General features: G+C 44.0%; 1 protein-coding gene across 2 annotated transcripts; it reads right to left on the bottom strand.

The window, feature by feature from the left end:
- EDAR (ectodysplasin A receptor) lies at positions 1–24,834 on the bottom strand. 2 transcript variants are annotated; one of them, XM_010151667.1, is made up of 11 exons: positions 24,772–24,834; positions 23,950–24,072; positions 22,703–22,884; positions 17,856–17,941; positions 7,780–7,866; positions 6,159–6,287; positions 5,997–6,071; positions 5,619–5,691; positions 4,725–4,884; positions 1,703–1,763; positions 1–320 (listed from the first exon to the last, which is right to left on the bottom strand). In XM_010151667.1, the coding sequence occupies exons 1-11, from the start codon at positions 24,820–24,822 to the stop codon at positions 1–3; spliced, it is 1,347 nt and encodes a 448-aa protein (XP_010149969.1). In that variant the 5' UTR covers positions 24,823–24,834. The 2 variants fall into 2 exon arrangements, with proteins under 2 accessions (XP_010149969.1, XP_010149976.1); XM_010151674.1 differs by having other exon boundaries at positions 6,159–6,284; positions 24,772–24,822.
- Between the last annotated feature and the right edge of the window lie 550 nt (positions 24,835–25,384).

Here is a 25,384-nt window from a genome sequence, read left to right as displayed (position 1 = left end):
TCAGGATGTTCCTGCTGGTTCGGGAGCAGGCGTTGCTTGTGCCCACTCCAGAATATCTGCACACAAGGATTCGACAGCATCCAGCCGCTCGATTTGCACCAGTTTGGTTAGCAGTTCGGGGATGCTGTAACCTGCTGTGCTGATGCGATCAAATAGCTGCATGCCATCTGTCATGCCACCTATCTCGTCTCGCTTCAGTCCAAAGCTCTCGGCAAGGTGCCGCCACGTCTTCACTATGGCTTTTTCTGTGTTGTAGGTCGAGCTGAGCATTCGGCTGGTCTTCTCCAGGCAATCAAATGGCAGCTCCGTAGGGCTCAGACCTGCAAAATGAGGTGGTTATTGTCAGGTAGCTCTGTGCACGAGTCTTGACTATTCAAGATGTTTATTTATATGAAGTACTACACTATATACTGTTATATGTACAAACTTTAAGTGATAATTCATGCCTAGTTCCAAAGTTATTACTTTGTAATACAATTACTTTGATAAGTTATATTACCAAATTTATTTTTCCTAATGACAGTAGGGTAAGAAGTTGTCTGGGAAAGAGGTGTTAGCTGGGTTGTATGAATTCCCATGGCACTGCCCTTTCCTTCAACAATTTACTAGCTGTTAGAAAAAGTATATTGCAACCATTTCCCTAGTGAGCAGCTCCATTAATACACCTCTGCACATCAGGCACAGTGTTTGAGCTCGAGAGACAGCTCTGACCCTTCCCTGAGTCTGTCACCAGCAGCTGCAGTAACATCTCTGTAATTGAAAGTTGCCCTTGTAGGAATGTGAAGAGGGAGGTGAAGCAATGATGCCAGATGCTCACAAGAATAAAAGTCCCTGCAAGGGCTGAATTGTCATTACTATCACCGAATCTCTAGAGAGATTCATCCTGTGGGGAAAAAGCTGTTTTTTTCCTGGACTTTTTTGGTATGTATTCATGGTCACAGAATACAGAATAGAGGAGAGAATCGGCTACAACATTTTTCCTTCTGTAGTTTTCCTGCTTCCCACTCAACAGTAGTAATTTGGTGGGATATAGAGCTCCCAGAACCACAGCAAACTCAATAGCACGCGCGCACACACGCACACAAAGTGTGTGTGGAGTAAATGCAATCACGTCTTCTGTTATGTGGGGAAATTAATTCACGTCTCTTCTGCCAAAACTGTCCAGGTAGTCAAGTGGTAAAGAGGGTTGAAACATTTAAAACAGTGACTTACTTGGAAACTCCACTGAGAAGTGGGACGGAATGTAGAGAAGCAGAGTAGGTCGAGACTTGTGTCTGAAATACAATCCTCACCCTCCCCAGATCATGCTTTCATGCGTGGAACTAATTTCTGGGGCTAAACAAATAAATCTAGCAGGTTTCCTCTAGATGAGGAAGAGAGTTCTTCTCTGCAACTCGGCCTGTGCCTGTCCCAACACAACCCAACACTCCTTAAGAGTCCCTGCTCTCCTTAGGAAGGAAGGAAGGCTGTGCAGGCCCCTGGAGAGAAGCCATGGTGTGCTCCAGCCCAAGCCCAACCTGGTCACCTCTGGGGTCCGGGCACCATGCTGCTTCCTGACAAGTACAAATCTGCTTACAGCGTGTCTTTTCTGGATTAGGATTTTCTCCTCTCCATAGGAAGGCAGAGGCCTTCCTTGTTTTACAGTCAACACTTGTGATCTGATTGTGTGCTGTTAGTGTAGGTGCGAGTTCTGAACACTCACCTTCTGCGACATCACAAACGTTAGCGTACACGTCAAGTATCTTTTTCCTTCGGCTTTGAATCTAAATGAGACGATTTTTACTTCATTAATTTTTCAGTCAAGGGAGTAAACAATTAGCAGACATCAGTGGAACACCTGTGGGAGATCCTAATTTCATGGCGCTAGGGGTTATCCCATAATGCCCTCAAGGGTCCCTTTTCAAAGCAATTACTCCGTGAAGCATAAACCTATTTCTGATTTCACTTTCCATCTTCTATTCTTTTTTTATATCAATTACTTTTCTGCTGCAAGTGTTTGTATATTCTATTCCTCTTTCAGACTGAAGCAAACTCCTGACAATGAAGACAAATTCAATACCACGCACGCAGGTAATTAATGCAGGGATGTCCGGGTAAACCAGGACAGGACTGGCCACAGGGAATTAAATTCAGACTGAAATTGCCTTCTTCAGGTATACCTGAGGGGACTGTGGAGGAGGGGATCTTCCTTTCTATAACTGACGTAGAACTGCTTAGCACATTAATAATTAAATGTATTTCCTTCCATGACATATTGCCTGGTTAAATCTGAAACATTTTACAGATAGATGTAGAAAAAAAAAATCAGTGAAGCTTTGGACAGGAAGAATCTGAGGTCCAGGGTGCTCTAGTCATTTTTGATAAGAAAGAAACTTGGACTGAAAACCTGACATTTTCCAAGCTGAAAATGCACATTTTGATATAGTTTCATTTAGCAAAGATATTCTCAAGGTTTGGCTTTGGATCCGATGTGGAGTGAAAACAAATGTCAAAATGTCATGAGTTCTCAGGGACTGGAATTGTCATCTCTCTGCCAGCTCTCATTAGGACTGAGCCTTCTGAAAAGCTGTCTTTTTGATAGGACTCCAGCATTATCTCCACAAATCTGCCACTTTCCACTGCAAACCGGGCTAGAAAAAGGCTCTGCTTTCACGGTGTGGTTTTGTGGAAAGATTTCCTCGTTTCACTTGGGCTCTAAAGGGCAAGGCACGTCGAAGGCTTGGATTAACAGATTTGCAGCTGGACCCACGGTGTGGCTGCTCCACCCCAACGAAGCCTGTCTCGGACACGCAGACACCGTGCAAACGTGTCAGATCGCAGGGCAATGCAATGCAGACGCTGACTGTCGCTCGCATGTCCTTGCTATAATTTACATGTGCTTAATGGGTCGTGCTGCTATTGCAGACTTGGATTAGCTGTTTCAGAACCTTGCAAACAGGAAATTTTCTTTTAATGGGATTCATTTAAATTCTTCCTCAGCAAACTATTGGATGCTTATTTTCGTTCGCCTCTCCTTTTTAGGGCAAGTAGAGAGGTGAACTAATTCCATGCCCATGAAGAATTATGCAGGATGGTTTTTTTTACCAGACCCAGAAGATGGGGGATTTGTAAAGCTTACACTGAAAGCAAACAGGTAAAATTGGGCCTGACGATCCTCCATGTGGCAGCTCATTGGATAATGGCTTTGTTTTAATGGGGAAGAAGCCGACTTGGATAAGAGCAGTCGTTTGACTTTCTTTACGCTTATTCAACAGCTACTTAATAATCTTTCCTGTACTAGAAAAGTCACTTAATCTCCAGCCTGAAGCAAATTCTTTTTCTAGCTTCTGGCCACTGGCTTAATTGTGAAATCTTAGGTATGGAGCAGAGGATCTTGATGCAGTCTGTGCCTTCATTGAAAACTTTGTCTTCAGCCTTGTCAGCAGGCTTCAGTTCACGAGGAGTACGTTAGAACAGAAGGTCTGGCAGAAACAGTTCATATTTCAGATATATAAATCACACTGGAGAATATATCTATTATAGGTGGTCTTTAGAAGGCAAGCCACTTCTAATTAATCATTCTGATTTCATGCATACCTAACTTGTATTATGCAATTTCAAGCCAATGCATACAGAAGTATGATAAAGGTGGATATTTAGAGAGACCTCAGAAAAGTGAATTTTAAAACATTGCCACTGGAGTAGTGAATTATTTTCAGATGGTCATAATTGTCTACAACTAGAAAAACATTGCTGTTGCTGTGTGCCTGGTCTCAGCTGAAAAATGAGCTATTTTAGAAAGTTTGATCTGAACCGTCCCAACAATTCAAAACATGAAAAGATGCCTTTTCAAACCTTCTTATTCTTAAAAGCTATAAGGTGTTTGATATTAATGATGCAATTGTGTCCTAGGTATTGCCATTTTAAAATTATTTTTGAAGTACCAAAACATTAAAAATATCTGGGCAGACACTACCTTTTCAAGGATAGTTTCATGTTAATATAAACTGAAAAGTTTTGTGGGTGGGCTATGGCCTTAACTATGCCTTGAAATACTCCAAGTGAGATAAAACACCACAGCAGTACTTGCTCAGCGGGAAAAAGCGAAGGACTTCCACAGCAAAACAAGCACTGGATTTCACAGTGTCCTTCAGAACACAGGAGTGACCTTCAAAGTGCACGTGTGTTTTTCAAAATTATACATGAAAACCAAGCACAACACCAGATATTGCTGAAAAGTCTTGGCATGGAAATACCAATGCTGCTGGGTCAAGGCACTCAGATGCTACACTGCTGTATGAAGCCAGCCCTGCTGTTGCATTATTTTTCTGTCTTGGATTTTCTGTGGCAAATGTAGCATCAGGGTTAGTTATATTAGTATTAGCTATATTTTGGGTTTACTGTTATTTGTTTTTTCTTTCTTTAGACTATAAAATATAATACTCAAAAAAGCAAAGTTAGTACTCTCCCAGGAAATTTGGGTTTTAGCACTGAACAACCCAAACTATTCTATGATTCTATGAGATATAGATATATATATACCACTATACGAAGCAGATTCTGTAATAAATTTGCCTGAAGAAGCTCTTGTAAATTAGTCTGGTCTGCACTATAGTGCATTTTTGGGGGTGATAGTTTGTATATTGTTCTCTTAAAAAAAAAAAAAAGAAAAAAAAGCCCAAACCAAAAACAAACAAACAACACAGAAATGTCCTTTCAATTTTTAAATCCCAAAGTAGCCTTACCCCAGTTGATTTATTGCTTGTAGAAGATTTATCTCTGGCCAAATGCACTAAAGATAACAAGCATCTCTCTGGAGTCCCTTGTTTGTCAACTGCAGCTTCTTCATCACTATCCATACTGCGACTTAAAAGTCGTTCATTCTCAGAAGATGCATCGTTTTCACTGTAAGATGAAGGATACATTTATCTTAGCGATGTCTCTCATGGCTTGACTCCAGTTGTCTCCTTTTTGCTATCTTAGAGTCATGATATAAATGTGGTTTCCATTTTTTAAAATGCCTTTCCACCGAAATCCCGTGAGTGTAACTGCATTCACCTGCTCAGGGTATATGTATGATGCTCACCAAGTTATGGAGTCATGCATAGCTTGCAAGAATCCTTTTACAGAGGGATTTTCCAACCGAGGAGAGTGCTTAGCCCACCTTAATTGGGTTACCCAGCCAGATTTGGCCACCGGGCAGACACAAGGTGAGGAAACCATCACGCCGTGACACCCAGGTGATGCTACAGACAAGCAGTTTCCCTAAGGCCTGGAGCAGCTATTTTCACTCCTTCTGCCTACAGGGAAGGGGAACCTTACCAAGGGCATGTATGCGAGAGCAGCAGTCAGGGCTCAGAAACAGACCCCTCAAACGAGTAGATGGAGCCCCAAGAGCTGATGAACTGGTCATGGAGACAGTGTGGAGGACACAGAATTCTCTTTGGCGACATCTGCCATCCTCTCTTAGAAACTGTAGGGGGAAAAGCCTATGATGGCATGTACTCTTCCCTGCTGCAGCAAACTACTAGCATATCCATCTAATTGGTTCTCCATGTATTCCTCTGTACCAGGATGAATGGTGACTATGTCCCTTCCCCACTTCAGTCAAACGGGAAGTATGTCTGGGTTTTACCCACCTTTTAACAGCCTTAGCTGGAGTTGCTGTAAGTTTTTCAAACTCTTCTTTCTCAGAGAATATCACAACATTATCTGCAGATCAACAATTAGAGAAATTTAAATTGGCAATCAGTTCACAAACCAGTGTTCTGTCTCAGGAGCTGCTTCTGCTGGCAACCTTACTGCAAACATAAATATCTCGGCTACTTTTTTAATTGCCATCAGAGGATTAAGTGACGTTCTGGAAATACAAAAACTATTATAAATAATTCTTTAATAAACTGACGTGGATTTTAGAGAATTGAAAGGAGAAATTGTAATAAAGTGAAATGCATTAAGAGTATTTAAGCTCAGTGGTGTCTTGAACAGAAAAAAAGCAAAACTAAAGCAACTTATACCTTGTACTTCTTTCTTCTCTTCTTGTGTGTTAGCCTGAGCTTCGACATTTTTTACTGAGTGGCTCTTGCAACAGGCTAGAATATAAAAATATAACACTAATTATTCACAGAGCTATCTAAAAATAGCATTTGCAGATAAAATTTCATGTGCTGAACAATTACCTTGAGCAGAAGGTTTTGTTTTCACAATGTAAAACATGATAATGAGGACAATGGCAATAGCCATTATGAAGATGGTAGACATTGCAATTATAAGAGCTGTGGCCAGATGTCCTTGTCCTGAAAGATCTGCTGGGATGAACAAGAAAATATTTTCATCAGGGAGCAACTCTTAGGATCAGAGGGCAGTTAGCAATTTGCAGTCTGTTCTACACTTACATTTTGCATACCCATTTAGTAGATCTGACTCTTGGTTACTTGTTAAGCATTGAAAATGTTAGTGTTACATCCAAAGACAAATGAATAAACAGTTTCTCAAAATGGTGACATTTATGCTGCAATAACCAGTTAACTGCATTCCTAAAAGTATTTGGTGACATAATCCATCAGATACAAAGATGTAGGAAATTATATTATCCTCTAATAATATAGGAAACTATAGGTAAGCAAGAGCAGCAGCTTTCCTAACTGTACTTTGGGAAACAGCATAGAAAAGAAAAGCTAACAACCAACCAAAACACAAACCCCACAACCAAAACAATAAGAAACAGGATGAGAGCTAAAATGACTGTTGATAAGTATGGCTGCCTCTAAAGCTTTGCAGTGTAAAGAAGAACACAACGCCCACGTGGAAGAACTTACATTTTTCTAACAGAGACATCACAGAATCACAGAACGGTTTTGGTTGGAAGGGACCTTAAAGACCATCTAGTTCTATCCTCCACCAGACCAGGTTGCTCAAAACCCCATCCAGCCTGGCCTTGAACACTTCCAGGGATGGGGCATCCACAGCTTCTCTGGGCAACCTGTTCCAGTGCTTCACCACCCTCTCCGTGAAGAACTTCTTCCTGATTTTTACTCTGACTCTGCCCTCTTTCACTTTGACCCCATTACCCCTTGTCCTGTCCCTCCAGGCCCTTGTAGAAAGTGTCCTCGTCCCCCCCCCCCATCCCCCCCCTCCCCCAGCTTCCTTGTAGGCTTAAACCAGCTTGGCTGGAAAGTGAATTTAAAATAAGGTATATGAAACGTATTCAGATTCAGAACTTGAATGCAACAGACTAGAACTGAAAAGCACAAAAGGATGCAGAAAATGACAGTCTTAAATGCATGAAAACTGTAATTTCACTAAAAAAATTATCCTTGTGACCATGTGTCCAGACAATATCAGGAAGATCAGCATTGTCAGCAGCTCATTAACTTCGTCTTTCCTGTTGTGTCATCTCAGGTTAACATATTCTTAAAACCCGATAATCATGCTGGAGAACTGCTTATGTTAGCTCAATATAAGACTGGCTATAGTTGTGCACTGAATTATTTTCACCAGTCTAAGCTACGCTTTGCTGAGGCATAGTGCCATTTCTGTATGGCTACAAATAATGAGCTAAACTTGTTGCTGGCATTACTGAGTATAGTTCAAATCCATTTTAAGTCCATCTGTCTAAACCAGTGGTGTTGATTAACCAAGAAATAAAAAGTCTTTCTGAATTGTTTTTAATAGCTGTTTTAGAAATCCGGAAATGGTGGCAATGAAATTCAGAACAGATATTTTCAGTTCTGTCGCACTTTGTTGATGCTGTTTTCAAACCCAGCAGCCGCTAAATTAAACCTGTGACCGCACTCTTACCTTTGTGAGCATGCTGGTAAGGAGAGAAAGTGCTTGTGCCAGAGGTACTTGGGAAAATGGCTGAAATGCCAGAGGTAGCCCCTGCACCTGCAACATAAACAGAAATGCCATAAACTTCCACAGCTGCTTTGTCCAGACAAAGCAATAGCTTGGCCCAAGTACACAGAGCATTGACTGCATTTCCATCATGTTGAAAACTGTGTCACAGACTACATCTTTGCATAGAGTCTAGAGGAGGTGGAAGAAGTCAAAGTTCCTGAACTGTTACAATCTTAGAAAAAATCTTCACACCCAGCCCCAGCCAACTGTTATGTATAGATTCCCACATTACAAATCTGCCCTGGGTAGCAGAACGTTTTCCAGGATGCAGTTGATGACTTAAATCCTTTACAACCCCCACTCCATTATTTACGACTGCAGACCCCGTGCATACTGGCAGAGGAGTGAGATTGTCTAATAGGGATTTCCATGTCTAAATTCTACAGTTAATTTTAAAAGTTAGTATTAATCTTTCAGACAGTGTCATACACCAAGTTTCCAAAGCAGTAAAGCAAGTCATAAAGTAATATAATTTGTCAATACCAAACAATACTGGATACGATTGGGAATAAGGCTGTTGGGAATGCTTTAATACAGAATGGTGTTGGCATAGCATCCCAAAACAGAATAAAAACATTAAGGTTGGGAGAAAACATTCCCTTCACTCTCAAATAAACTTTAATACCATTGGTAAGCAGATTATGCAAACAGGTGCTATTAACAGACACTGAAAACATCTTCTGGCTTGGAAGAGATATGAAATCCCTTCTGCTTTGTAGTAGCTGTCTATGGAAAAAGTCTAGTGATGATTAAATTCAGCAGACCTAAAAGCAGAAGAGTGTCCCAGTCCTCTGGTAAGGTGCATACGGCGCCTGGCTCCACACAGTAATTTGGCAACTAGAGTAGCTGAGAACTAACCATGCCATTCTTTTGACCTAGTAAATGTTACAAGAAATTAAACCCACCAGGTAAACTTGACAGGAAATTAAGTGGCTGGGAACGGTCTGAGAAATGTTTCATGGTTAAGAACAAAGCAATAGACATGTTCTTCAAATTAGGAGAAATGTTCTCTAAAAATTAAAAACCAAATGCATTACCTAACATAAAACGTGGTGGCGCGTAGTGAATGAGAAATGTACACTCTCACAGTGGCCACAAAGCATGAGCTGCAGATGTCTTCAAAATAAATTTTCTTTAACAATGGTAAAACTTCTTTGAAACCTCATTTGTTGGAAGGAAATTGGTTCATTTATTATACCTGTGGCATTTTTTTTTTCAAACTGAAGAAGTGTTTTCATAAGGTTTTAAATATACTAATTTGTTAATTCAGAGGCTTTTCATATTATGTAAATGACAAGCAGATTACATGAGTCTTGCCCTTCTCTGTGACAGACTTCCTTCGAAGGAGGATTAGTTACGAGCTCCAGAAACCACAATGTAGCAGTAGAGCACCTAGGCAGCAGTAGATGAAGCTGTCATCTGGGTGTAGTGGAGATTAAAGAAAGGTAAATTGTTACGTTTTCAGCAATTCCTCACAAAATTGAAGTGAATCACCCTTGGTCTCAGCCTTGTGTGTTTACTCATCAGGGCTGGACAACCGGGGAAGTTTAGCAAATGGCCAGTGCCGTAGCCCGATACTTCCCTTCATGCCCACAGCGACCAGACTTAGTGCCTATTCTTGCAGCCCCCCTGGCAAATCGAATCCCAGACAATTGCAATTCTGTGCGGTTCTTGCAAGCTGCAACAAGTCAACAACAGCTTTTCTTACGTTGCCTTTCAGTTAACACCGGCAAGCCACGCTGCTTTGTCTGCTTGGATTCATCTAACAAGCTTCAGCTCGCCTCCTCCGTAAGGATATTGTAACAAACTCTCCCCTCTCCCCCTCTTCCTTCATCCGAAATATGTAGCCATTGAAGTGTTTCTGCCTAATCAATCTTTCAATCATCTGGTATTGTTAACCTCATGTTTTTCACCAGTCTGTGGAAGGAAGTCGAGCTTCCCAAGGCGGGAAGTCACGCAGCAGCACGTAGCATAAGGAGGAAGGTCACCTGTTCTTCACTCAGCATCACCGTCACACTTCACCCAGCTCTACCCCACATCAGGATGCGGCGTGCTGCCCACACACTGTGCGCGCACACGTGCACACAAGCCTCTCCTATGCACGAGGGTGAGCGCCTTCAGCTCCGGAGTCTACGTGCAGGATTTTCATTGCCTGGGAACGGGGCCACCTCGTTTGTTCTGCAGTGCCTGTCCTGGCAAAATCAAGGCTGGTGCTAGAACGTGACAGCCTTTTACGTGTGCCTAGGTGGGAGCTCGGCGTTAGGCGTATTTTAAACCAATTATCAAATTAATAATTTGGCATGTTCATTATGAGCCAAGATTTTTCTTTAGATGTGGCTTAGAAGAAAGTGCCAATTCATGCACCTGCGCTACAAGAGGAACCAAAAATGCCAGCTTCTGCAGTTCAGTTCGTAATGGTTTTTGCGTGAGCAAAGCAAAAACGGCACTCGTAGCTGCTGCTTTTTCCCAGGCCAGCAGTACGCTAGGTCTGTGATGTCAGCCATCCTGGTGCACATCCGGCTCTGCATCCCGATCACATTATTAATTCTGGTTCCAATACAGATGACACTTACATAATCTGTAAAGACTGGGACACCCTAAGATGCTGCAGCACAACGTATGGAAACAACCCTATCCTGAGCACAAGAAAAGCCTGATGGCTGTAATATAGGGTGTGCAAAAGAGTGGTTTATATTCCTAGACACCTGTAAGTAATATTGTAGGAATGTAATAGAGACATTAGGAAAGAAGTTTATCGCTGAAGTTTGGTCAGCTTTTGAATTATAACTGCTTTCATTCAAAAACTGTAATTTACTTAAAACTTCCTTGGAGTCTAAATACAGTTTTATTTAAAAAACACACTTATTGTTTAAAAGAACAATTGAGCTTGTATTCACATTTGAATGTTTGGGGTTTTTTTAACTCACAAGATAGCTTTAACTTAAATTGCCGTGCAGTCAGCCTTTTGTCCCCATAGTGAACAAATGCTGGGCAATAAAATAACATATTTTTTGTTTCAAAGAACCTTTCTGCTTCACGTAAGAGGATTTTTGCAGTTGTTCACGTGTCTCAAGACAGATTTACAATGAGAATAGACGAACAAAACTACCAGATTTATGAGAGGAGGAGGGCACAGGGGGGGAGGTCTAACCAACGTGCCCCCTTGCAAGTGTTTGTGAGTGAATAAAATCTGGTGCAGTGGGAGCCCATATGTGCTCCTGACATATGTTGCTGTGGGTGTCAGCTTGCCGGTCCATGCAAAGGACTGCTGCTCGCAGCTAGAAACAGCTTTTTTTGAAGTTTATTTAATACTTAATGACATATTATAAAAATACCCAAAGCGTGTGTACAACAGACTATCAGAGTGATCCCAAAATAAGAAGCATTTTCAAAATGCCTTTGCGTGCGTATGTATCTACTCCTTGCCACTGAGCGCAGCTTGCTTTCTCCTGATGCATCCCTCTTCCCACAGCCATTGTCCATTTATGAATGGCAACACATCCTCAATACTGCCAGCCGAGCGGCAAGTGCCATCACTGAGAATGTTTTACGGGAGTGAGGCAAGATGAAGCACCCACGCAAACAAATAATTAGCAGCATAAAATACGAGACGAAAAATTAATTGTACTGAGTTGAAATTCAGTGCAGGTAGACAGTTTATGGCTGACAAAGCAATCGAAAACTGGAATATAACTAAACCTAATCATAAATACAGACCTAGCTATTCAGCAGTTCATACGGAAAACCTGCGCACTTGGAAAGTCATGGAAACTGAAGCAGCGGTCAAACCCAACCTGCTCTCTACGGCATCTACATGGCCGCAGTAATCAAACACTAACCAGCTCTGAAAATATTGCATGTTAATTGCAGAAATATCTCTAATAAAAGAGATTATTCTACATGATGGAGGATCACCTGGCTGCTTTTTATTTTACTGTCTTTGCTTTTCAGGAGACGTACAGGATATTGTAAGGAAAGTTACTCTAATCACAGAACGGTTTGGGCTGGAAGGGACCTTAAAGACCATCCAGTTCCAACCCCCCTGCCATGGGCAGGGACACCTTCCACTAGACCAGGTTGCTCCAAGCCTCATCCAGCCTGGCCTTGAACACTTCCAGGGATGGGGCATCCACAGCTTCTCTGGGCAACCTGTTCCAGTGCTTCACCACCCTCTCCGGGAAGATCTCTTCCTGATGTCTAATCTAAACCTCCCCACTTTCAATTTAAACTCATTCCCCCTTGGCCTGGCACTACAGGCCCTTGTAAAAAGTCCCCCCCAGCTTCCCTGTAGGCCCCTTCAGGTACTGGAAGGTGCTATAAGGTCTCCCCGGAGCCTTCTCTTCTCCAGGCTGAACAAGCCCAACTCTCTCAGCCTAATGTTTCCTGGAGCCACAGGCAGATCCTTCAGTTAGCATAGGGAGTTATTAAACCAGGAAGAGCACAAATGAAATTGATTCTCAAGACTGAACCTTCTAAAAATGGTGATATTGAAGTTCTCCCATACTTTTATTTTGGATCTTGTCATTCTCATTGAAAGTAACTGCAACTGTTCAGACACATAAAAGGGAATATTTTATACTGTTGTGCATACGCTAATGTCTTTAATTGTTCTATTTCCCTCTCCTTTTGTTTTGCCAGGACAGGGAAGTGCTGATGATTATAGGCTGTGTGGCACTAAATTGCAACAGATGTGATTTATTTGCATCTGTTGAAGTTTTGTTTAGGATTCACTGGCAGCCATAATAATTGCACGGGACTGGAAGGTCATAGGCACACGCTTCATGAGTTAAGCCCGCCTCCTTCCCCATGCAACAGGAAGGGGATAATTGCCATTTAAACCTCACCACGAGCACTTCAGAGCAGCAGAAAGAAGGGAACTGACCCACAAGGAGCCACTCTCCTTTTCCCCGGCACCTTGGTGGCTGGGCTGTGCAGGTGGTGGGAAGCTGCAGCTCTGCAGGTTTTGCAGCCCGTGAGCCCAGGCAGAGCAATGCTGCAGCCACCAGCCATGCTTCCCATGGGCACGCTCGCTGCGGGGGCTGCAACTCCAGCACAGGTGAAAACATGAGAGTTTTCTTTCAGGAGAGCTGCCATGGGACCTCCTGAGCAACACCTGGGCCCAGCTTTCCCAGCAGTTGGAGACAGCAAACCCCATATTTACATCTCAGATCCCTCCTCTTGAAGGTTTATGGCTGAGGCTGGCCAATTTTATCCTAAGATTAGGTTCCTTTCCTAATATAGGTGGACCCTAAGGGGATGATAATTAGGCCATAGCACCAGTGGACAATAAAGCACTGCCTTCAACATTTCTCCCATTCCACATGTGAGGAGGAATGGGGTGTTCAGAGATCAAACAACTAAAAAAAAGAAAGGAAAAGTTTGTTAGCTCCAGCTAACAAGCCTATTCATTTGTAAGCATAATTTGAAACAGAAGGGAAAACAAAAATACCCAGTCTTGATGTTGATCTTATTACAGAAGGACAAAACTGGCAATGAAAGGAAATTAGTGATATTGCAAAGAATGGAGAGTTAAAATAAAAGTCTCTGAATTATTTTTTTTTTCCTACTAATACAAGTGTTTTTGGCATTAGGCTGGTTTGCATTAAGCATTTCAACTGAGGAGGCTGAGTTCTCAGCCTTCAGTAGAGGGGTATGGAAGTAGAAGTGACCCCCTGATCACAACTCGTCACACGAAGCCATCAGCCTGTTAGTCAATTGTTCCGTCTCCTCTACTTGTTTTTCAAGTTTTAATGTCACAACAATAAAAAGGATCTTCTGTTTCTAGATGCCATTCACTCTCTGGTAATTAAAAAATAACTGGACTACATTTGTTTTCCTTTGCTCTTCTCCTTCTCACTCAGGTTGATTATGACACCTGTTTTCATACATACAACCAGAAAAAAAGGTGAGAGGAAGTAACAACGTTTTGTGCCCATGCACACTTATGAATATACACAGCAGATTAAGAAGAAAACCCTCAATCAATTGCCAAAGTTCTCTAGGTCAGTAATTTGTGAGTGGACAAGGATTTGCATATTTGATGTAACTGCATAAATACAACTTCAAAGTAAGCATTCTTCAAGTTTTTGAAGCGGGGTTTGATTTTGTTTTCCTCCATTTCTGAACTGGAGTGGCAAATATCAAAGTTTGAAGATAAGAGTGGAATTAATATACATAAACTGACAGAATTGCAGCTGCTAAGAGGCAAAACCTCTTCTAGCAGTAGCTGTGCCTCTCTGCCAGAGAAACCCTCTGCCTTTTGCAGGTACTTTTACATTGGAGAAAAGAAAAAAAAAAAAACCACTACAAAAACACCCTACGTAGTCAGAGGCCTCAACTGACTCCCGTTCCAGAGGCGGTGACAGAAAATCCAGCACCACTGACTGTGGGAAGCCACATCTTAACGCGGTTTGGTGCTCATTACCTTCGTTCTTTCACGTGCATAGGAAACCTGCCTCCCCCGCTTTTTGCTGTGCTGCTGTTTATCACAGGGGTGTCACAGCCCAGTTTAGTGTCAGCAAGGGGCACTGATGACTCCCGATCTGCTTCATGCACAGCTGAAGGCCCCACGTCTTCCATGTTTTTGGCACTGAGCTCCTCTATGTTTAGCAGGCCCGTTCTGGGGCTCCTATACAGCACACTTGGAGGGAGCTGCATGCTGAGACTCCGCAAGCCTTACATCAGTGTTTCGAAGTGCACAAGGTATGAAAAATTAAAGTCTTTGCAGTGATGTTTCCCCTTTTCCCGGTAAGGAGCAGCTTTCCTGCTGCACAACACACACCCTTACGCTCAGACCTGCACCGCCCCTTCCCCTACGGCGTGCCCACCGCCCACGAGCTGCTGCTGAGGCCTGGTACCCCTCCCAGAGTGCAGAACACGATTGCTCCCACCCTTCAGCCCAGAGAGTTTCAGCACTGTCACCTGGTGACACGTTTGCCTCAAACCTCTGACCTCTCTGAGACGTCTCCCCCTCTTTCCGGTGCAATTTTGTGCAATTCATGTCACAAGTCCCTTGAAGGCGGTGGGGGGGAAAGCGGTGGCACAGGCCCATCAGGAAATTTCCTTCTCAATTTCAGTCCTTTTTATGCTAAGGGTTCCAGATGCTGGGACAGGGGGTGTTCATCTTGTTTCCTCAGCCATTTCAAGGTTTATTGACTGTGCAGAAGATGAAACTTGCACAGCAGGCTCTTGGGTTGAAAGCTATTTGTTTACCCTTTGATCAACCCCAAATACTTTTCTGCCAGATAAAACGTATCATCAGGCAGATTCTTTGAGCAGGTTTCCATCTAGCAGCACACACCCCTCCCCCCCCACCAACACACACCCCTTCTCTCTCCTTCTGGCCCTCTGTAACAGGCAGGCCAGGCGCTTCCCACAAAGGTGTTTTGCCACCTAAGGAGAGCACCGCTGTCCTCCAACCCTGTCTCGGGCCTAATGAAGGCCTGAAATGGGATTATCCCGCCCTCCTTTTTCTGTCTAGAAGTGTAAAGCCAGAGCTTGTCACCCTCAGCTTCCTATTTTTAAGTAATTTGCCATCCTCATTTCCTTGCAACCCACTGGGTTTCTCCAGCAGTGTTCTGTATGCAGAAGTATTGGAAGAAAAGGATCTGCACCCCCTCTTTAGTGTGAGGTGTAGGCTACTGAACACTGTTGAATGGCATTTTGAAGTCTCAAGAAAGGAACGGAAAATTCCTGGGACTATTTGGAGTTTTCATTCTGGGTCCTCCCCCATGACAGCCAGTCAATAAGCACAAGCTTTTCCACCTAGGGGAACCATTCCTGCCAAAGTGCTGATGTTATCCATCAGAGAGCAGCGCTTGGATGAGCTTAGAATTGGCAAACCTCAAACAGTTGTGCAGTTGTGCAGCACTGACACATCACCTTTTCTTTGCTCTGACCGGTATAACCTGATGACAGTGAAACACGTGACAAAGATCTCTTGCTAATTCCAGATTTTACGCTGCCTCCCACAGCCAGTTTCAAGAGGTTCCAGCAGCAAAGGGTGATTTTCCATCTGGAGTACAAATTATTGCCTATGAATTATGGAGCTGCCATACCAGAGGTTCAGACATCGTAAACCAAATTACCTGAGCTTAGTGATTTGGGGGATTTGGATTTTAAGCAGCTTTCTCACTTTTTGCGCATTTGTAATCAAATGGTTGGTTTCACAGACTTGATTAAAATGGTAATAGTTACTCATCCTAGGACCAATGTTTTCTCCTACATTAGCACACGGTCAATTTGTTGGTTTATGCACCTGCCTTAATTCCTCCCAAAGACAATACACATTTATGATTGTGTTCATCAAGTTAAAAATTGCATGCGGTTAAGCAGTGATGCGATTCGTACTTTCCTCACAGAGCTAAGCACATTGTGTGTAGTATCTGCCAGGAATCCTATAAAAGACAAAGATTAGGGTTTTGAATTGAGTAATAGCCATAAGATCAGGCAGTTCCCTGCCAAATCAGTAAGCTACAACATGTTTGATACTACTAAAAACCCATTTCTGCATGAGTTTGAGACAGACCATCAGAGCTGAGGAAGTGATTCATTTCTGGCTGTCAGCTAGCAGCAGGCATGGATGCATTCCCACCAAGAGGGCAGCCAGCCTACACACATATGTGGGAAAAGCCATGTCTGCACCCTCTTACCACCTACCCTCATCTCCCAGCGAGTCTCCTACCCTTGTGCTCTCACTTACCTCTCCACCTTCTCACATTCAGGTCTTCCCTTCCCTCCTAATGCAGACCATATCTCCCAAAAAAGTGCGTATCTCAGGACTGGAGGGACTTCTGCAGCCAGGGAGGATGAGCAGCTTCACAAGGGACCAGCCAGTTTTGGTGCAGAGATGCCTCCACCCAGGTGTTACTACTCACCAGGAGCTCGGGGAGGTGGTAACACCTGGCTCATCTGAGCTCTTTAGGAAAGGTGGCAGCTGCTAATGACCTGTCCTCCCGTGAAGGGGCTCGCAGAGCACCAATGACACACAGTGCAGCAGCAGCTGAGCCAGTAATTGTTGTTTATGTATACAGGTAAATGCTCAGGGACTTGTGTCGACCTCTGCTTTCAAATCAAGCAGGCAAAATATTGAAATTCTATTGCATGATAAAGACTTTTAAAAAAACAGAACATGGGCAGGATTTTGGTTTTACAGGCATCAGGTTTCTCTGGAGGACTGCCCATATTTGTCTATTTTTTTTTAAAAGCTCATCTGTACCAGATACTCTGGGAGGGAGTATCAAAGTAATTTGTTTATCCAGAGAGACTCTAATTTTTTCCTTTTCTTTTTCTTAATTTCTTTATGCCCTAAAGGAGAAGGCAGTCCCTTGGGGGGTTAACTCTGCGTGAGAGTGCTAGCGTGTGGCTGGGCGTCCTCTCTGTGGCATGAGGATGGGTAGGCCATTGCATACACGAGGCATGCAAACCATCAGGTACTGCTACACATGCATGCATATATATATATTTTAGTTAGCAAACTACAGCTGCATTTGTCAATGAAATCTACAGAATTAGCTGTCTTAAAAGTGCTGACTACCACCCAGCAGCATCAACTCTTGTATCGCTTTGAAACCGAAGGATATAACAAGGCGCGATGCACTTTTGCAAGGACCTGCAAGTGTCCCATGTTTTCTTCACAGCTGAACTGAAACTGAATTTTTAAAAAAATACACAGATTTGTGACTTCCTGTACCTACTGGTGAAGAAACCATAACGAGTCCTGAATGGGATTGTCATTACAGATGAAAACTGGAGCACAACTGAACAGCAGGTCCTAAAAACAAAGGTTCTGATCTCTCCCCAGACGTTCAGCATTTGCTCCCTTTTGTTGGCAAGGCTAGTTGGAAGGAGAAGTTGCTTTACTGGAGATGGACCTATTGTTTGAACATAATCCTCATGGCTGGAAGACCTCATAGTGAGCTTCCAGACGATTCCAAGTCAAAACCAGATGAAATGCATAGAAATCTCAGAACACTTACATTCCTTGGTGTTCGGAGGCGCCAACAAGCACGAGTAGCAAACCATCCCGTATATGTTTCGAGGTCTGTTTTCCAGCATGTAGTAACTGAAATGAAGGGCAAGATGAGGCAAAACAGTGTAAATTAATATGCTACAACTGAGCATAGTTCAGCAGCAACCAATTATACTGAGATAAAATCATTTAAAAAAAAACTTTTATAAGCAATTTGATGCAAAGATCATTCTTCTTTTAAAAAACTGCCTGAATAGAGACAGTGTTTCTCTTCTTCTTTTCCTCCTAAAAGGCAATTAATCAGCCATCAAGCCTACATGACAACAAGTAGTATCATTGCCTAAAACAACACTAGGCTCCCCGCTGAGTTCAAGCTGCAGTTTACAGCATGTCCTGAAATAAGGTTTTTCAAAATAAGGAAACGCTGGGTTTTTTTGAAACATTAATCTTTCAGGCAAGACCACCACTTGGATATGGTTGGCTAATTTTCTTCAGAAACAACATAAGAATAATCTTCTTAACATTAAAACCAAATCTGTGACAAATCAGAATACAAAATACAGGAAAACACCACCCTTACAGGGAAAGCTAGATAAGGTTTCACGGGGTTTGATTTCTTTTTTTTACTTCCTTGCTGTATAGTTTAGAAGTTAGTCCTTGATAGCGTAATTACAGCGTGAAGGAAAGGTTTTCATGATTTGAACTTCTGGGCTGCTAATAAAGTTGGTGGTGAAATAAGGTAATTGGTTATGCAAGAATTGGATCCACAGGCAACCTAATGAGTTAATTACATCACAATCATACACAGTTGATGTTATGGATATGTCTTTACAAATCACTTGAAAATCACTACAAATTTCAATGAAGAAAAGAATCAATTAATAATCCATTCTTTGTAGACAGGTACTTAACATAATTAATATTTCATGCCATTTGGAATCTGGTTTGTGCTCTCTGGTACCTGTCCATGCATGTGCAGTATGTTTTTTTTGGAAAATGTATGCACTATTAGGAAATTACTGCTGAAACAGTCCATCAAAATCAGTTGGTCATTAATGAATGGCCCAGACAACAAATAAAGGATATAGGTCCAGCAAATGGAGTATGCAGAGGAGCAAGGGGGAGACAGGGGCTTGAGGTCTCGCAGAGATCACATAAACTGAACACGGTTCCTCCTTTCTTTCTTACTGGCTTTAAAATATTTGCCCTCACTCTTCCCTTCGAATGCCTCTTGTGCCCTGTCTGCCACTCTACACTTCTCTCAGGGGCAAAACTTCATCCTTCCTCTCTTACGGGGGCCTGCGTAACGTCAGATTGCAGAGCAGTTAATAAATAAGCAGGAAATGACTGCCAAGTCCCAGAAAAAGAGTGGCAGGCCAAAGATACATATAAATCTCTAAAGAAAAATACAGGGCAGTTAGGATGCACAGTGGTTTGGGAAAGACAGACAGCCCTTCTGACAGCTAATTAAATCAAGATGGGGAAATATTTCTTGGGTTTTGCCACAATGCAGGACGGTGGAGGACCCACCAGAGTGGGAACCTCAGCAGCCATTAATGATTCACTCCTATGAAGTACTGGCAACAGATTTGTGTTTCTGGCTACTTTGCAATGCACTAAATATTAAAGACAATGGAAATACATGACACCTTTATATCGCTAACTACGGGGAAGTGGCCAAGTAATGTAAAAATGAATTCTCATGGTGTTACTCTTCCACTATAAGGCTCATCGTTTCTCTTTCCTTAACACCTGCCAAACTCAGATTCTGAAGGGTTACAGGCAAAATCCAAGAGCAAAGGCCAGACTGAATAACAGACTTAAGTGTTTTCCTGCTTAGCACCATGGTGGGTTATCTTGAGCTAACCCTGGAGGTATCATGTCACGCTCAGAGACTTGGTCACAGATTTGGGTCTACCCTCCTGCAGGGACCAGGATGCCTGGGGCTGGGGCAGGGACAGGGACAGTCTGCAGTGAGACAACAGGGAAGTGATGAGCACGTAGGTGGAGGCATCCGCTGCCTTATCCAGAACTTCAGGGAGAGATTTCGTATCATTAGAAATGTACTGGGGAAATTCCTTCTCTCAAAACACCTCAGAGAAGAGAACTGAATCTGGATTTGCTGTCATCATGGACAAACACATCAGTAGTAGAGGCATCTCTGACTACGTTTTAAAAGAAAATGTTCCCTTTCCAATTCCATCTTGTGAGAGGTCCATGGACTTAGTCTGAGCTGAAAATAGGTGCTGGGACAACATGAGGGATATGTATCATGGACACTTGGCCTGTTCTTACTCTTCTATGTGTTTCCACTTACGCCCGCTACTGAAGACAGATGGCCTGGCTAGAGGGACCCTTGCTCTGACCCACTGTGGCTGCTCCTAGTTGGTTGTGGTCTCAGTCACACTCCAGAAACACCTAATGGATCATCCCATTGAGGGAAATAGGCTGAGTTGCACCTCACTTCCGTGTTCTTGACCTGTCCTATTGACCACGATGGAAGAGCTTCTGGGCAGGAGCAGAAGACAAAGCCTGCAATGTCCCAGAAGGTTAGGTCTAGGTACCTCCAGAGTTCACTGGCAGCTGAAATTTGGGTTTGAGGATTACAGCTTCATAGCCTTGAAATTCTTCCCTGGTTTTGCATACTTCTTGGAAGGGTGACAAATAGGGCTATTGCTGTTTTATATGGAAGGGAACCTGGACACAGAGAAGCAGTGGATGACCCATACTCTTGAGCCAAAGGTCTCCATCTTCCCTTAAACTGATCACTGGTAACAGTGGAAAAAAATTACAGAAAAGGATATAATTATGAAAAAGACAGAAAAGTATGTAATCATCCATCCCTTTTTTAAAGGCGAATGATAGAGGGAGGCACCTGTAGCTCCTGGGAAATGGCTGCCAGTGCAGTAATGTTTTGTCTAAAAACTTCTGGTCAGAATATGCCACACACTCATCTTTTTCCTCATGCTGCTTTACTGAGCTGGTAAAAAAGCAGCAGAGGGTTGAGAAGCCCCTAAACGTAGATTGCTGCATGCGGGCTGTTACCCCAAGAAGGTCTGCAGCGCATTACGGGAGCACAGACCCCTGAAAACGGAAACCTTAATTTCTCCCTCCCGTAGACCCAGGGGCAATTTGGGGTTTGCTGCCAGACAAGGGGACACTCTGCCAGCTGCTGCTCACCCCCATCCCTACACCACCAGGGGCAACGGGAGAGGGTGACCAGTCTTCCTGCGCTCCTCACCAGCCCTCTGCTCTGGCGCTGGGGCTCTGACGCTTCCCCCACCCTCGAACAGGAGCAATATTTGGGCTCTCCAAGTTGCATGAGGAATCGAGGCAGCCTCACAGCTTGTTTCAGCCCAAGTTTAATTTATCATCTTGAGAATTTCATTTCTAAGAACTTGGAGTAAGAGGGTGTTTCTCCCTAACTGCTGGCCTTGCCAAACTCTCCCAGGACCTGAGCACAACAGGCAGAGAGTGGCACAGAGCCAGGCACCGGCAGGCCAGTTTCTGCTATGGGTCCCACCTGTGCAAACAGGGTGCTTGGAGATCACTCCCAGCTGTGCAAGCTGATTATTTTCAGCCAGCACCCTGCTCCCACCTGGGTGACCCCATTAGTCCCGACAAAATTGCCAAACAGCAACTGCGGCCACTATTTAACTTTCTTGCTCTTTATGATGTATGAGGGGAAGTTGAGAGGGAGCTCTTTTCAAATCACATCATCAGTTTGCTCGGCTGGCAGCTAGACAAGTTCTTTTTATTTGTAAACTGTGAAAATTTCACACAGGCTCACTGATAGAATAAACCTGGAAGCTTGCAGGGCCTCTTTAATGGACTTTCCTGTGCTCTAAGTAGTGTGGGTTAAACTGCATGTGCAAATGGCACAAAAGCCAAATGTCAGTAGGAATCATGCTCTAAACCAAAGAGGCGTGCTGGCAGAAACTGAAAAGGTATGTAAGGTGAGGTGGTGTTTTAGAGTATTTACTTACTCTGTTAGAAAAATGTGCTGAGAAAGGAAATGTATGCTTGGGTTTCAGACTTTAAAAAGGTAATATAGTTAAGAATATATTGCTAACATATTCAATGTAGCAATTGCTTTCTCACTATTACTATCAGAATTATACTGAGCATAAGGGACCATTAAAAAGATGGACTTCATAAACAGCATCTCTTTAAAGCCCCTTCATCCAGCCCTGGAACTTGCCTGGACTCTGAACAGCACACACACCACATTAGCAGCTATTTAGACCCCTTTCTGTTGGCTACAAAGGACCCTGAGAGACTAAAATGCCTTGGTAAATCTCACCTAACAGCTATGTTAGCTAATGCTGTCAACTACTGACACATTTGCCAGCTGGTCACAACTGGTGAGGAAATATTTTATGTTCCTAAACATGTCGTAGTGCCAGCATGGACCACAGAGGGTATCCAAGGCATCTCTTCTCGGAGCTTGTCCATAGGATGCTAGACCTACAAAGTGGCCGCCTGAAGCCGCAGCTGGAGGCCAAACTGGATTTCTTAGAATATCTGAAATGGCACTGCACACCTGTGCTTGTGAGATGTGAGATGTTCCATTTCCACTTCTAGTTAGAGGAGAGGTTTCAGTTTTTCTAGTTGCTCCCAACAGGTATTTTTCCAGTGAGGTTTCAGGAAGATGAACGCTATCTTCTGCTATACTAAATTCACCGATGCTTTGGAAACATTTAAATGTTGTTTTAGCAGAGACTGAAAAGCATAGTTCAGCAATACCTACAATAAGCTAGGACATGAAGAGAGGCTGTCAGAGATTTTGACATTAAAAAATAATTTTGCAGTGCCTTGAGTAGAGCAAAGATCCACCCGCGTTTATATCCTTACCCCGGGAGACAAGGACCGCACTCTGCGTCATTCTCCTGGTCACCAGGTGTCATGACCGTGGCTCGAAAAAACCCCTCGCAGTCTTTGTGCCGCCTGCATATCTGATAACCTCCTCTGGAAAACTTCTCTGAAGGGCAGGGGATGCAGCCGTAGTCCTCATCTTTGGTGCCGTATCCGCATGTCTGCAACAACACAAAGTTGCTGAGAAGCAGGCTTGCGCTGCACGCTGGCTTCCGGCAAAAGGGCACCTCCGTTTCCCGGGCCCTTGGCTTTGCGGTACAGCGTCGTGCTAAGGGAAACAAGCCTGGCCTTTGGTCCCCTAGTGTCTGTCCTAAAAAGGCCACGGGGGGCTATAAGGATGCAGCATGTTGTGTGCTGGAGAGGGAAAAGGGGAACCGAGGCATCGTACTCCTTGAAAGTGGCCCCCCATAGCTATTTATATCATATTCCAGCAAGTCATGGAAGTGAATTTCGGCTGCTGTTCAGACAGAAAGTGAACCGAAAATTGAAGATTAGAGAAGATTACAGGGGAAACATGGCTGCAGCAGGGATATCAGCAATCTTGCTTTCACGCTAGGAGAGGCCAGAGGGAACATCACAAAAGGCAATGTTTGGATGGGATTTCGTAACCTCTGAACTCACACATCCCAGCTGAACATTACGTTTAGATTAAAACTAAAACCAACTGGTTATTATTCAAATGTACTTGTTCAGGACTACCAACTGTGTGAAATTCTTGCAATAGGATGTTTATGCCATTAAAACCAAACAGGATTTCAGTAATTTATTTTTTTTAATAAGCAACAATTATCTGCTGTAAATCAAATGGTTACTTAGGAACCATAATTTAAAATGTTGCAAAAGCATCCAAGTTCTAGTGCCAAACTATCTTAGTGGGAGAGCAAAATTAAATTTGCGGTGTGGGGGGCCAGCAAACACGCCAGACTAACCAATTTATCACACCACGCCGGAACGGCAGCGTCAGATTTTAAGTAACTCTTGAGAGGAGAACGGACCGTCAGAGGCTGGATGTGACAATTTTAGCAGGCTGGGACGTGGTTTACTGGTGGGCACGTGTGGTGCCTCTCCCACAACACTTTCGCAGGCCTGAGCGCTCCTGCTTAAGTATCTCTGTCCATCCCTGTTTTCCCTTCTATCCATGTCTTTCTGCCATGCAACAAAGCATTTGTTTTTCGCCTTTGGTCCTCGACAGGTGCCCCCCTACCATCAGAAGAAGCTGAAATTACCATGTAAGGCTCCTCGCCCGGCTCGCACTTGGGGCAGTCGTGGCACATGCCGGTGGTCTGGTTGTAGTATTCGTTCTCGCCGCAGTTGGAGTATTCGGCGCTGGCAGAGTACACCAGGGAGACCTGTCACCAGAGAGGATCCCAGAGCACCATCACTTCCACTGCCTTCATCCCCCCGCACCACGCTCCCTCCCCTTGTCCGGCTGCTGCGGCTCAGAAGGTGGCAGGGCTGGCATTGCAGCCAGGTGAGACACCCCTAACGCTCAGGAAGAGAAGTGGTGACACTACGGGGGATGGGAGCAGGTACAGTTTTGAGCAACCTGGTCCTAAGAGTTTCCCAGAGCGCTGGCATTCATGCGTGTTGGCACAGCTACTCCTCCAAACACTGAAGGCTGCGACCTGTCCATGCTCACGCTCTCCTGCACAGCAAATGCCCGAGTTTGCACCATCACCCCTCCCAGCTCTAACGAGCCTTCATAAGTGTGACTGCAAGGGACAACTCTAACAACCTGAGAGATCGTGCTGCCTTGGGCCTCAACCATGACAGGGCTGCGCTTCATGTGACACCCGGCTAGTGGGCTCCTCCAGCGCCTTCTCTCTCTGCTCCATCCTGGGTCCTTCTCCTTTCCCCTCCTCCATAGCAGCCCCAGTTTAAGCAGCAGTTGCCCAGGTGTATTACTGAATGGAAACCGATCACTGCCTCGGGGTTCGGTCCCTAAGTCATCTGTAGCTGTGCCATGACCGTTCAGGGATGTTTGCAAGGGCCCAAGCAGAATGCAGTTATTGCAGGCTGGAGAGACCTGTACATGCATAAATACCTACCACCAGAAAAGGGAACACGTGAGCCCATCTACGTTCACCCAGGTGAGCCATGCTCTCTTGATATTTTACCTGAAAAGATAGAATCGGTGATTGTTTATAAACATGAGTAAATATCTGTGTGTGTTGCCAAAATAAGAAGAGAAGGGCTCGGAAACAGAACAAAGGGTTAGATGGGAGCGATGCCCACGGGTCTAAACAACAAGAGGGGGAGAGGCGCACGTGCGCTCACACACAGGCGCACGCAACACACCCTCACTGCACATCAATCTCCTCTCTTTGAGAAGACTGATGGCGTCAGGGTTACAACCTTTACAGGCAATCTGTCAAAGATGAGGAACCAGGTCAGAGTCCCAGCACTTCTTGGCTTGCTGAGAAATCCTGCCACGGAGGAACCAAGGGCTACGTCTTGACCACAGAATGGAGGAGGACCAGGCAGCAGTGGCCTGGCTTGTGTCCACACTGCTTAGTGCCTGATGCCCTCCAGATCAGATTTGCCTAGGAAAGATCTAGAGGGAGCAGCCAAAAGCAGAGCCAGGCAGCAAGCAGCGTGGGCAGCTGGCACGCTGGGGCTGCACCTTCCTTGATGGCTCCCGTGGATCCACCGAGAAAGCAC

This window comes from Eurypyga helias, unplaced genomic scaffold, assembly GCF_000690775.1.
Source record: "Eurypyga helias isolate BGI_N326 unplaced genomic scaffold, ASM69077v1 scaffold5160, whole genome shotgun sequence".
Taxonomy (NCBI): Eukaryota; Metazoa; Chordata; class Aves; order Eurypygiformes; family Eurypygidae; genus Eurypyga; species Eurypyga helias.
The sequence above is the reverse complement of the archived record's forward strand: the minus strand, read 5'-3'. Positions and strand labels throughout refer to the sequence as shown.

Excerpts from the sequence above, each read along its gene's own strand:
- EDAR (XM_010151667.1), bottom strand. The coding sequence starts at position 24,822 with ATGGCTCACCTGGGTGAACGTAGATGGGCTCACGTGTTCCCTTTTCTG. Across the intron at positions 24,073-24,771 it reads ACGTGTTCCCTTTTCTGGTG|GTCTCCCTGGTGTACTCTGC; the intron begins GTAGGTATTTAT and ends CTCTGGTGACAG. Across the intron at positions 7,867-17,855 it reads GCCTCCGAACACCAAGGAAT|GTGCAGGGGCTACCTCTGGC; the intron begins GTAAGTGTTCTG and ends TTTATGTTGCAG.